This window comes from Xenopus tropicalis, chromosome 7 (assembly GCF_000004195.4).
Source record: "Xenopus tropicalis strain Nigerian chromosome 7, UCB_Xtro_10.0, whole genome shotgun sequence".
NCBI classification, from domain to species: domain Eukaryota; kingdom Metazoa; phylum Chordata; class Amphibia; order Anura; family Pipidae; genus Xenopus; species Xenopus tropicalis.
Window position 1 is genome coordinate 9,738,304 of NC_030683.2, and position 13,893 is coordinate 9,752,196.

General features: G+C 45.1%; 1 protein-coding gene across 1 annotated transcript in view; it reads right to left on the minus strand.

The window, feature by feature from the left end:
- Positions 1 to 2,732: 2,732 nt before the first annotated feature.
- Positions 2,733 to 13,893, minus strand: part of LOC100491070 (T-cell surface glycoprotein CD4) — a 42,650-nt gene continuing 31,489 nt past the window's right edge. The window contains exons 2-10 of the mRNA XM_031906724.1: positions 12,690 to 12,841; positions 10,561 to 10,710; positions 9,092 to 9,232; positions 8,031 to 8,273; positions 6,637 to 6,996; positions 5,712 to 5,957; positions 4,199 to 4,320; positions 3,760 to 3,827; positions 2,733 to 3,672 (exon numbers count right to left, since the gene is read on the minus strand). Coding sequence (XP_031762584.1) covers positions 3,639 to 3,672; positions 3,760 to 3,827; positions 4,199 to 4,320; positions 5,712 to 5,957; positions 6,637 to 6,996; positions 8,031 to 8,273; positions 9,092 to 9,232; positions 10,561 to 10,710; positions 12,690 to 12,741 — 1,416 coding nt within the window. The 5' untranslated portion in view covers positions 12,742 to 12,841 and the 3' untranslated portion in view covers positions 2,733 to 3,638. The remainder of the gene's footprint in view (positions 3,673 to 3,759; positions 3,828 to 4,198; positions 4,321 to 5,711; positions 5,958 to 6,636; positions 6,997 to 8,030; positions 8,274 to 9,091; positions 9,233 to 10,560; positions 10,711 to 12,689; positions 12,842 to 13,893) is intronic.

The following is a 13,893-nucleotide window of genomic DNA, read 5'->3' on the forward strand; positions in this document are numbered from 1 at the left end:
AAATAGTAAGTGGGGGCTCTGTGTATATCAGTATATATGTAACAGGGGGCTCTGTGTATATTCAGTATATATAGTAACAGGGGGCTCTGTGTATATTCAGTATATATAGTAACAGGGGGCTCTGTGTATTTATTTCAGTGTATTAATAATAGTAACAGGGGGGCTCTGTGTATATTCAGTATATATAGTAACAGGGGGCTCTGTGTATATTCAGTATATATAGTAACAGGGGGCTCTGTGTATATTCAGTATATATAGTAACAGGGGGCTCTGTGTATATTCATATATATAGTAACAGGGGGCTTCTGTGTATATTCAGTATATATAGTAACAGGGGGCTCTGTGTATATTCAGTATATATAGTAAAGGGGGCTCTGTGTATATTCAGTATATATAGTAACAGGGGGCTCTGTGTATATTCAGTATATATAGTAACAGGGGGCTCTGTGTATATTCAGTATATATAGTAACAGGGGGCTCTGTGTATATTCAGTATATATAGTAACAGGGGGCTCTGTGTATATTCAGTATATATAGTAACTCCAGGGGCCCCAGTTCTCTCTCTCTGTCGGTTGGATTTGGGTTCAGTTCTATTACAGGCCCCTCCCTCTCTTTGTTGCCATTATTTCCTTCTTTTCCCTTTATAGCAGAGCATTCCCCCAGCCCGGGGTGTAAGAGCAGGAGTATATCGGGGTGCCCCTCTGGGTGCCTCAGTACTGAGAGATGGGGGTGGGGGCACCCACTGTATGTGCCAGGCCAGAATTAGGAGAGAGAGGAGCCCCAGCCAATGGCGTGTCAGTCTGGGCTGAGTGATTTGGGGTGAGACTGTACCATGATCCTGGTTGCCCCCCCCCCCGTGCCCAATAGTACAGACCCCTCGGACGCACAAGAGGCTCCATCGCATTTCTGCCATGCAATATCCTGCCGCATCGCTGCATATTACTCAATTCATCTCCCATTCTCTTCTGCTCATTTATAATTAAAGCCCAGAGATGCAAAGACAGATCCATGTTGGCTGAAAATCATTCTGGGAAATTAGGGCTGCCTATATATATATATAGAGAGAGAGAGGGGGCTGATTATCAGGGGCCCCTGCACGGAGGGGGAAGGCCTCAGCTACATTATCAGCATCATTTCTTATTCATCATTCCTTTATTCCTATCCTCTCTGCTCTTTTATCCCTTGATACCATGTAGCAGAAGCCAGTTCTCCCTCCAGGTCTGATAATCAGCTGCTACATTGTTTCAGGAGTCAGAACCAGCAGTGAGGAAAATATAAACCAGTGATTTCAATGGCAAGTACATTTACAAATAAATGTAAAATTCACATGAAAAAGACTGAATGAAGGTACCTGTTATGGGCATATTACTTACAGTAACATTCTTTGCTGTACAAAGCTTCCGGCTAAGGCCCTTGGGCCGGAACTTTATATTGCAGTGCAGCCTGCAGCGAGTATTAGGTACAGAGAGCGCTGTGGTACAATCACACACCCAGCATTAGCAATGGATTAGATTCATATTTATTGTGCCTTTTATCTCTTTTAACCGGACTGCTTTATTTTCATGTTCATTCTCTTTCTACCAGACACTAGAGGGCTTATTGCTTTCCCATATTGTGATGGCGCCCCCTAGTGTAACCAACAGAATTTCATATCTCCATTTAGCCAGTCTCTCTCACAAACACTGATTACAGGGTAATTACAGTGTGGCTGAATGTAAGATTGTTTGTTATTATACCAATTTCCATGGGTTAAGGGGCAGTTTGTCTCTAGCACAGGGATCAGACAGGACTGTGGCTGTGGGATAGCAGGTATAGTAGGGAGAGATGGTGCCTATAGTAGCAGTGGGGGGATAATAGCCTCTGGGAAGGGACTGGGGCTGTGGGATAGCAGGTATAGTAGGGAGAGATGGTGCCTATAGTAGCAGTGGATAATAGCCTCTGGGAAGGGACTGGGGCTGTGGGATAGCAGGTATAGTAGGGAGAGATGGTGCCTATAGTAGCAGTGGGGGGATAATAGCCTCTGGGAAGGGACTGGGGCTGTGGGATAGCAGGTATAGTAGGGAGAGATGGTGCCTATAGTAGCAGTGGGGGATAATAGCCTCTGGGAAGGGACTGGGGCTGTGGGATAGGCAGGTATAGTAGGGAGAGATGGTGCCTATAGTAGCAGTGGGGGGATAATAGCCTCTGGGAAGGGACTGGGGCTGTGGATAGCAGGTATAGTAGGGAGAGATGGTGCCTATAGTAGCAGTGGGGGGATAATAGCCTCTGGGAAGGGACTGGGCTGTGGATAGCAGGTATAGTAGGAAGAGATGGTGCCTATAGTAGCAGTGGAGGGATAATAGCCTCTGGGAAGGGACTGGGGCTGTGGGATAGCAGGTATAGTAGGGAGAGATGGTGCCTATAGTAGCAGTGGGGGGATAATAGCCTCTGGGAAGGGACTGGGGCTGTGGCATTGCAGGTATAGTAGGAAGAGATGGTGCAGGAATGAGAGAAGCAGGAAGCAGTGTTCTGGCTATTATGTTAGACATCTGCCCCTCCAGCCTTTATAGATTACATTTTTGCCTAACTAACTATATTGAAAACATTTGATATTTTGCGCAGTCTGTCTATTTTACCCAGTCCCAACTAGCTAACTGGCCGCCCAACCAACCAACTAACCATGTTACACACAGACTGGGAGACTTCAGAGCACATTGGATCAAGCAGTGCACAATAAAGGAACCCATTTGCGCTTTGGTGCTAATATTTTATATATTTTACAAACGTTTATACAAAGAAACAATGTGATTTCTCTGCTCGCTGCCTGTAGATGGCGCTGTTCTTTAGAGCAGATAAGAGACCAGAAATCTATATAAGCTCTCAGCCTGACCCAGAAAAGCTCTTAGCAAGCTGCCCGCAGAGCTAACACATAGGAAGGAATACACAGACCAATCACTACTCATCAATAACATATCAGGCACTTACACTGCACAGATCAAATACACTTATATATATATAACGACTACGGCCAGTAGGTGGCAGTGTAACATAATGCAATACCAATTGTAACTGTACAAAATCCATCTGCTAAGGTTTTACATACAGGCACACACCATTGCAGTGATTATTGCACACATGGAATATATATCTATTATCAGTTCTAAGCAAGAATGGAGTCCTCCTCCAATAGTCGCACCACCCTGAAGAGCCATGGGCACATACACAGCACCGTGCCGCAACGTTCCGCAAATGGGTGGGATAATGCTCTGCAGATTTATGGATAAAATACCCGCAGTCTGTCCTCCAGGGCTGTGTCAGGGAAATGGTTAATGGAGTCCCCTAGTGGGTCAGTGGCAGAGACATAGTGGTAGGGTTGCCAACTGGCCGGCATTTGACCAGCCTGGCCAGTAGAAATGATGCCTGGTCCCATTGTTATTAATAGGGAAAAAAGATACAAATATAGAAAGGCCGGTATTTGCACTCAGTTTTGTGTACAAGTCAATGGAGCAGCACTCCGTGGGCAGCAGGCAGGGAGGAGTTAATGAGAGGAAGCTCTGCAGGTCACTGGCACAGGAGGGATCCAGTTAGAGGAGTCTGTGCTGGCCAATCAGGTAACGATCGGCTGCTTTCCAGGAAGCAAGGGGTTAATGTCTGGGCGCTCAGTCTTTCTCTCTCAGTCTCGTTGGTGCAAACCTGCGGGGCACAAGAGCTGACAATCACCGAGGGCTGCATGAATCCAAACGCCACCAACCGCCTCATCTCAAGTACTGTCTTACTTACCCTTTACACTGGCACGTCCTCTGCTGGTGCAGATTCTGCAGGATCCAAGCCCCTCGTCTGGCCCGACGCTGGGACATTAGAAAGGGGATTTATTAGGATTTGTATTAGAAATACAAACATTGCAGGGTCTGAGCGCAGGTAGTCGGGACCAGCAGTGCAGGGCAGGATAATCAGTAGCAAAGGCATTTACACATTCATTTAGAAGTAGAATCAGATATTTGGACAGACTTCCCCTTTAATTGTACTCTTTTTACAAAAGCATTGTGAAGTGGGAGAGATAGAGGTGTATAGGGAAAGGAAAGACACCCCCCAAAGCTAATGCTGAACTACAATTCCCAGCATCCCCCCAAAGGCTGTACCTACAGCTGGCTGCATATTATTGTAGGACTCGCAGCAGAAGTGAGCGGCTTGCAGCAGGACAATAGGGAAAGCTTCTCACCTTCTGGCGGCACCGCGCAGTCACAATAACGATTGTCACTATCCCAACGAGAAACAGGACGGCTCCTCCTCCAATCAGCACCCACACGAACCCCGGGCTGCTCATGAAAGTGGCCTCTAGCTCTGCGCAGGGAGAAAGGGAGTATGGAAATGTATGAACTGGAGATAAGGGAAAGTGAGCCTGTCTGTCACATAGGGATAGGGTGAAATAACAAGCACTTAAAGGGGAAAATACCCTCATAATACACAAGAGCCATAAATATCCTGCAAATGATTTCCTTATAAACGGTGCCGGGCGATGACATCAGTTATAATTGGTGCTTGGTGATGTAACTTCTGTCACGTGACTCAAACTTGTGTATTATAATAAATAATGTACCCCCTGTTGTAAAATATGAGGATATTTAAAGTCACCTCTGAGTTTTTATATGATCCTTGTGATTTATAATCCTTATATTACCCCTTATTGGGGCAGAACAGCCCTATTGGGTTTATTTAATGGTTAAATGATTCCCTTTTCTCTGTAATAATAAAACAGTACCTGTACTTGATCCCAACTAAGATATAATTACCCCTTATTGGGGCAGAACAGCCCTATTGGGTTTATTTAATGGTTAAATGATTCCCTTTTCTCTGTAATAATAAAACAGTACCTGTACTTGATCCCAACTAAGATATAATTACCCCTTATTGGGGGCAGAACAGCCCTATTGGGTTTATTTCATGGTTAAATGATTCCCTTTTCTCTGTAATAATAAAACAGTACCTGTACTTGATCCCAACTAAGATATAATTACCCCTTATTGGGGGCAGAACAGCCCTATTGGGTTTATTTAATGGTTAAATGATTCCCTTTTCTCTGTAATAATAAAACAGTACCTGTACTTGATCCCAACTAAGATATAATTACCCCTTATTGGGGGGCAGAACAGCCCTATTGGGTTTATTTAATGGTTAAATGATTCCCTTTTCTCTGTAATAATAAAACAGTACCTGTACTTGATCCCAACTAAGATATAATTACCCCTTATTGGGGACAGAACAGCCCTATTGGGTTTATTTAATGGTTAAATGATTCCCTTTTCTCTGTAATAATAAAACAGTATCTTGTAATTGATCCCAACTAAGATACAAATAATCCTTATTGGATGCAAAACAATTCTATTGGATTTAATTGCAGTTTTATTGATTCTTTGGTAGACTTAAGGTATGGAGATACAAATTACGGAAAGACCCCTTATCCGGAATATCCTTGGTCCCGAGCATTCTGGATAACGGGTCCTATACCTGTACTAACACTTATTTTACACTGCCAATATAATGAACTGAAATCAACAGCTCCCCCTGCTGGTCATTCTGTACAACTGCACCAGTTGGAATAAAGTCAGAGAAAAGAAATGTTGATGACAGTTTCCCTTTTCCCAGTACCACTTTTAACCATCGCCCATTACTATTCGGTCTGTGTGTGTTTCATTGGTTGGCACTGATTTAATTGGCATTGGTTCAGCTCTTACCCAAGGTCAGGTTAGTGCTCATCATGGTCTTGCCCCCAACGCGCACGCTGCAGCTCCACACCCCCATGGACTCGGGCACAGCAGTAAGGTCCTGGGAGAAGGTTGGCTCTCCGCGCTGGCCGTGCATCACGCTGTTACTGTTCTCATGATGCCAGTACAGAGTGCTATTGGCATCGCTGCAGCTTGCGTGGCAGCTTAGTGTGGCTTTGGCTTCCAGTGGGAGTTGTAGGCGGGGCAAAACTGAGACTAAAGAAAGGAGATGCAGCTTTAAGACAATTCCCTAATATCTCCAACAGTCTAAGGGGTGACCAAATCCAAATAGGAAGCTCCCCCCTTTCCTTGGCCCAGCAGGGTACAAGGAAATCCTTTAGTTTCCCCCCCCCCCCCCCCTGGCACCAATGGGCTCTCCCATTCCACCAACCCTTTGCCTATTACTTTTACTATCCCTCCTTCCTGTACCGGGGGGAGATATGGAGGGAAGAAGAAAGGAAAAGACGAAATCGGAATGAAATGGGATGAAATGCAGAGGAAGAGACAGAAGTGGAGAGATGAAGAGAAAGGAAAGGAGGAGAAGGGGGCAGATGAGTGGAGAGAGGAGCGAGTGGGGCGTTCTGGTTGGTTCCCTCTGCCGCTCATGTGCATAACATGGGGGGGTATATCTGAGGATACTACACCTAGGGGCAGATTTATTATGCAGTGTAAAAAACCGCAACAAAATTCGCCACACATCACCGTGTAAAAATGGCATAATTATTTTTAGGCGTTTTTTTTCTTCTACAGAACTTACGTAAAATGGCGGCTAAAAATCTGGCATTCAGACGGCCAACAGCTTTTTACATCATTTTCCGGCGAATTTCATTTTACACAGCATAATAAATAGGCCCCCTAACATGCCCCGCCCTGTGTCACCCCTCGGGCCCCTCACCTGTGAGCATGACCAGACACACGTCCATCGCCAACATCTTCTTCCTATCCCCCAGCTTCAGCTGGATCTCCAGGTGGTACCGACCCGCCTTGGGCTTGGGGAGGACGAAGCTCAGGTTGCCCAGTTGCTCTTTCCCTTGGCTTTTCTCGCAGCGCTGAGGCCAGCAGGCTCCCGAGGTGACAGTGAGAGAGGAGATGAGAGAGGGAGAGGTGCCCTTGCCAGCTGAGTAGGAGATGGACCCGTTTACTGCAGAAACCGTGTTTATCAGCGCAGTCTCCCGCACGTTGAAGTTAAACAGCCAAGGGATCAGGGCAGGGGAGTCCTTTGATACATAGATCTTTTCTGAGGTTGGATAAAATCCTGCACGTTGAAAAACAAAATGTTGGGGTTTGTGAGGATAAAAGAACTTCCACAGCTACAAGTGTGCAGGGTCTATCTGAGATTGGATCCCACTGGGCTTTTACCCCCTATCCCAACAGGCCGTGCCAACTCTGGCATCCCATTACTGTCTCTTTCCTATATACAAAAGATGATAAATTATTGGCCTATTTCTGCCCATAAGTGGGTGGAGCCAGGGAATGGTCTATGATTCCGATTTTTAAATGTTGGGAGGTTTTAGCCAATTTGTGGAAAAGAGTCAGTACCCACAGCTCAAAGGTTCAGCGGGTGGTTACGGGGCCACCACTGGGGGTTCTGTCAGTGCCCTGGTCTAGTAGGCAGCCCAGACATATTCCACACCAGATTTGCAGACCCTCAAAAGGGTGAACTGGGCATATTGGGGGACGGTGCCCTGATAAGACCTCCCAGGGGGCCTTGCCAATTAAGGTGCCCACATTTGTGTTGGCCTCATTGGCAACCCAGAAAAACTGGATCTGTTATCCTTCCCCAGCATATTATTCATTCAGGTATCTAAAGGCGGCCATTTCCACTCATTTGGCGAGGTCACCAAGCCAGCGGATCTTCTCCCTATAGGCCCACCTACAGGTGGGCAATATCGGGCTAATTTGATTGGTTGGCCCTAGGTCATAGGGGCCATCGGATCAGGGACCGCAGCGGCTGGTTGATGAAGTCCCCAATCTGAAGCCCACCATTTTAATTTGATAATTTGGACCATATGTGGGCATATTGGGAGAAAATCAAACCTGCCCAATCGAGATCTGGGCAATTTTAGGCCAGATATTGATTGGCTAGGCCCGTTGGCGGTGCCCATACTCAGGCAGATAAGCTGCCAAATTGGTCTAAGGGACTGTTTGTTCCTGGTGCCTGACCATGGGAAAGAGAGCAGCCCAGCAGAGAATCAGAGCTTTGTATCTGGGTAAGTTCTGGTCCAACAGAACCAGGATCACAACATTAAAGCAGCAGATCATAAATAAAGGAAATACGTCTCTTTATACCTGACACAGAGATGTATTGTGTGAATGTGGCTTTGTTTCCCCCATCGATCCACACGTGGCAGGAATACGTCCCACTGTCCCTAATCTGAGCATTTGCCACCGTTAGCTCACTTTTCTCCTCACTTTTGCCCCTGTTGGGGGTTTCCCACGAGACCCGAAGACCCGGGATGCTTTTAGGAGAGCTCTCAATGCTCAGAAACAGGTTTTCCGACACTATGAGATTAGCCGAGGGCAACGCTGAGACTGTAAGAGAAGAGAGTGTAGTTATTGTAGTGAGAGTGCAGATCCGCCATTCAGTGAGCTGCTGAGCAGTATATTCCCGGGGAAATGATCCGCTGGGGGGCAGTTTGGGCACAAGGCAAACTAGTTTGGAGAACTTGAATTTTTTTTTAATTTACATTCATTCATTCTCAGTAAATTCCTTTTACACCCCATGAATAAAGTACAGGGGATAGAGCCATGGCCACAAGAGGGCACTCTTGCTAGATCAAGCTGCTTTGCACTGCTGCTTCTGCCCAGTACAATGCAATGGGCTGCTTTTCAGAACTTACCCCCTTACTGCCCTTTCTGTTCCCATTCACACTGATCGTGCCGCACTGAGTGTGTTGCCAGTATACATGAATAGATCAAATAGAAACCCAAACCCGCGCCAGCCATGGCCGCCGTATGATGGCACAATGCCGGTACAATCCATTCTACCCTGAGTGGCACTGGTCAGTAATGCCCCTTTCTATCCGACAGGTCTATTAAACATTCTAACCCCAAAATGTATCAGTCAGTAAAGGGTTAGGGATCTATAAAATAGTCAACCAATGATTTTGCTCAGTTCATAGGGAGAACCATGGCACTGGGCAGAGTCAGAGTAGAGCTCATTTATCAACACTGGGCAAATGTGCCTGTGGGAAGTATCCCATAGCAACCAACAATTTGATTGGTTGTCATGGTTTATTGCCCACAAGCACATTTGCCCAGTGTTGATAAATAACCCCCAGCATCTATGGCCTGTGCAAAGGATTACATTTATATCATAGTAGATCCGTGTCTCACTCCATATCACTTACTCTGAAAAATGACAAGGTTAATGGTTAATTTCTCCTCTGCATCACAGAAGTAAGTGCCGGCATCTCCCATATTAAGGTTCGTCAGTTGCATGGAGTTATTTGGGCCATGAGGGAAGCTGATCCGACTGGACTCAACACCTACTACAGGTAACAGGAGACAGAGTGTTAGAGCAGGACTTCCTTATGGTATTAACTGAGTAAATTACAGGAAATATTACTGAGATCTCCCTCCAAGAAAGTACAGCACAGAGAATATATATATATATATATATAAGTCTGAGTTATATAGGTTAATGTACCCCCAAGAGTAAAAACAAGGATATTAGCAGTCACTGAGGGATTCTGTGCCCATATAAAGGCACAAGGCTGCAGGCTGAGTTATACAGGGAACTCTGAGTATCACTCATGTATTATAAGGGATAATGTACCCCCTACTGTAAATGATAAGGATATTAGCAGTCACTGAGGGGTTCTGTGCCCATATAAAGGCACAAGGCTGCAGGCTGAGTTATACAGGGAACTCTGAGTATCACTCATGTAATATAAGGGATAATGTACCCCCTACTGTAAATGATAAGGATATTAGCAGTCACTGAGGGGTTCTGTGCCCATATAAAGGCACAAGGCTGCAGGCTGAGTTATACAGGGAACTCTGAGTATCACTCATGTATTATAAGGGATAATGTACCCCCTACTGTAAATGATAAGGATATTAGCAGTCACTGAGGGGTTCTGTGCCCCCATATAAAGGCACAAGGCTGCAGGCTGAGTTATACAGGGAACTCTGAGTATCACTCATGTATTATAAGGGTAATGTACCCCCTACTGTAAATGCTAAGGATATTAGAAGTCACTGAGGGGTTCTGTGCCCATATAAAGGCACAAGGCTGCAGGCTGAGTTATACAGGGAACTCTGAGTATCACTCATGTATTATAAGGGATAATGTACCCCCTACTATAAATGATAAGGATATTGGAAGTCACTGAGGGGTTCTGTGCCCATATAAAGGCACAAGGCTGCAGGCTGAGTTATACAGGGAACTCTGAGTATCACTCATGTATTATAAGGGATAATGTACCCCCTACTGTAAATGCTAAGGATATTAGAAGTCACTGAGGGGTTCTGTGCCCATATAAAGGCACAAGGCTGCAGGCTGAGTTATACAGGGAACTCTGAGTATCACTCATGTAATATAAGGGATAATGTACCCCCTACTGTAAATGATAAGGATATTAGCAGTCACTGAGGGGTTCTGTGCCCATATAAAGGCACAAGGCTGCAGGCTGAGTTATACAGGGAACTCTGAGTATCACTCATGTATTATAAGGGTAATGTACCCCCTACTGTAAATGATAAGGATATTAGAAGTCACTGAGGGGTTCTGTGACCATATAAAGGTTATACAGGTAAGTGACCCTTTGGGCACTTTAACAGTAACATATTTAATATTCTGGTCAGTGTATCTTACTTCCATAAACTATTTGGGAACCCAGCATCCTGGCATAGTCAAGTCCGTTCCTTCTCCATCTAAAAGCTCCATTCTTGTTGCACGGCATTAGGACTTTTTCCTCAACCTTCCTCCACATCTGCAAGGTTTGAGGGGCTGTCAGAGATGGATCTGAAAAGGAAAAAAAAATGGATTTATTTCTTATTCTGCTGTGCATATTCCCTGTTAGCAGGGGCACGTCCATATGTACTCGCTTGTATCTGTATCCCATATATATTACTCATAATATGTCACTAATACCCAAGGTAGGAACTTTCACACTCCATGTGTGTTTCCGTGGGTGTTTGCAGTAGGATGGATATTTTCAGCCTTACCAGGACAATGGTTCTGTTCACTTGTTGTTAAATCAATAGGAGAACAACAGGACCCAGGGCCAGAACTTGGGGAAGGCAGCAGAGGCACCTCCTACGGGCGCAGCCATTTAGGAAAAGGATGGGGGTCAGATACAGAAAATGCTTGCTGGTTTATTGCCTCCCGTCTGTCTTCTCACTTGCTGGGTTGGTCTGTACCTGCCTCAGGCAGTGGGTAATGCCACAATGGGGGGGTACTACACTTCTGGGGGGGTTGCCTCCTACACAACCCTTTTATCCCTCCTCAGGAGGCCTCCTTTTCTTTCCTGGGTGCCCAGCCCTGTCAGCAGAACCATGTAGTTCTCTTTAGCCCTTCACTCGGTGCATCCCTACAATTTAGTTTAGGACAGAATACCATTAGTTGTGTCCAATCTGAAGAACTGATAGGGTTCTCTGTCTCCCTATTTATATTTCTGTGGGAACGTCTCTGTTTAGGACTATATGAGCAGTCGGACTGTGACTGTCTGGCAGACAGAGCCTTGGTAGAACAAGATGAGTATTGCACCCCAACTCCTGGATTGGGTAGCTGGCTTTGAATTTCAAAACCTTGATCTCTCAAAATCTTGTAAAACACTAAAAAACAGCAGGTTTCCTGAGGGCTGGAGAAGATTTCAGCATTGCAGAAGTCTAATGAATACAGAAATCGTTTGCATCACTTGCCCCATCTATTGGTAGATATGAGAATAGCACCCCAGAAACTCTGTTTTGCTGTTATGCCACTTGAATCCTATTGACAATACATTGAATAGGAGAAACAATAGGTTAGCTGAAAGCAGTTCTAATGTGTAGCGCTGGCTCCTTCTGAAAGCTCAGACTCAGGCACACTTTACTGCTGCGCTGCAAGTTGGAGTGATATCCCCCCTCCCCCCCAGCAGCCGATCAGCAGAACAATGGGAAGGGAGCAAGATAGCAGCTCCCAGTAGGTATCAGAATAGCACTCAATAGTAAGAAATCCAAGTCCAGCTTGGGACTCCTCCAGTTACATGGGAGTAGGAGAAACAATAGGTTAGCTGAAAGCAGTTCTAATGTGTAGCGCTGGCTCCTTCTGAAAGCTCAGACTCAGTCACACTTTACTGCTGCGCTGCAAGTTGGAGTGATATCCCCCCCCCCCCAGCAGCCGATCAGCAGAACAATGGGAAGGGAGCAAGATAGCAGCTCCCAGTAGGTATCAGAATAGCACTTAATAGTAAGAAATCCAAGTCCGGCTTGGGACTCCTCCAGTTACATGGGAGTAGGAGAAACAATAGGTTAGCTGAAAGCAGTTCTAATGAGTAGTGCTGGCTCCTTCTGAAAGCTCAGACTCAGGCACACTTTACTGCTGCGCTGCAAGTTGGAGTGATACCCCCCCCCCCCCCCCCCCCAGCAGCCGATCAGCAGAACAATGGGAAGGGAGCAAGATAGCAGCTCCCAGTAGGTATCAGAATAGCACTCAATAGTAAGAAATCCAAGTCCGGCTTGGGACTCCTCCAGTTACATGGGAGTAGGAGAAACAATAGGTTAGCTGAAAGCAGTTCTAATGTGTAGCGCTGGCTCCTTCTGAAAGCTCAGACTGTATTTTGATTCCAACCCTAAGAATAAGGTAAGGATCTCCTGATTTGGACTGTGGCTTTCCTTTAAAAATCATTTAGCCTTCATTTCTGTTGGCCTTATTATGACTATAAAATCAGTAGTGGCCGAGTAGACAGTGTGTAGATGTTTATATCAGATGATTGTAGAGCCTAGTGTGAGTTTTACACTTACCCATCTGGAGGAACAGAAGCCAAGAAATGAAAGTAACAAGTTTCCTCTCCATTTTGGGTTGAAGCCTTTACTCAGCGCCTGTCTCTCAGCCTCAGTTTGTCTTTCTCTCACAGACCAGGCCGTCTCTCTGAATGTCTCTAGTGTCCCAAGTGCTGCATTCATAAAAATATAAAGAAATATGCCATAAATGAAAAATCAGAAGAGTCCCTGGATATATTTATAGGGAAATAATAATAATGTGCTTAAAGAGGGCTTCCTTTACCTCTTGAATTTTCTAGTTATTTTTTTGTTAATGAACTACTTATAGTACAGGTATAGGACCCATTATCCAGAATGCTCGGGACCAAGGGTGTTCCGGATAAGGGGTCTTTCCGTAATTTGGATCTCCATACCTTTAGTCTACTAAAAAATCAATAAAACATTAATTAAACCCAATAGGATTGTTTTGCATCCAAAAAGGAGTATTTTGGCTTAGTTGGGATCAAGAACAAGATACTGTTTTATTTCTACAGAGAAAAAGGAAATCTGTTCAATTCTAAATTATCTGATTAAAATGGAGTCTATGGGAGGCGGGCTTTCCATAATTCGGAGCTTTCTGGATAACGGGTTTCCAGATAAGGGATCCCATACCTGTATAGCCAAGTATAGACGGGAGGATTGGTACAATATGGTTCAGGATGAGTATAGTGTGGACTGGGTAGGGAAATGGGCAGACTGGGTGGGGAAATGGGCGGAGCATAGACTGGACTGTCCTTATAAGGGGGAATCAAGTAGGGTGGGTCAGGAAGAGAGTGATTTATAAGGTATTACAACTTTGTATTTCCGGCCCTAGCTGGAGATTTACTGATTTAGTCGGTCAAACACCATTCAGGGGGCGACCCTAGAGATATTGTGTCTCAGTGGTGCCTGTGAGGGTTATTTAATATAACAAAGAACATACGTGTGGGATTTACGGCAGTGATGCCCAACAGGGGCTTGGGGGATACACGTGGGCTCTCTCTGCCCATTTATAGCCAAGAGATAATAGGGATCCAGCAAGGAGCCTTCGTCTGTTTCCTGCACTGATTTTATAGATCACACAAACACTTTTTTATTTGTTCACCTTAATGAATTCAGTAAAATGAAAATAAAACAAAAGTCTGATTGTTTCCATATAAATATACAGTACATTCAGTACATGCACGTTACATTCTGTTACTACAAA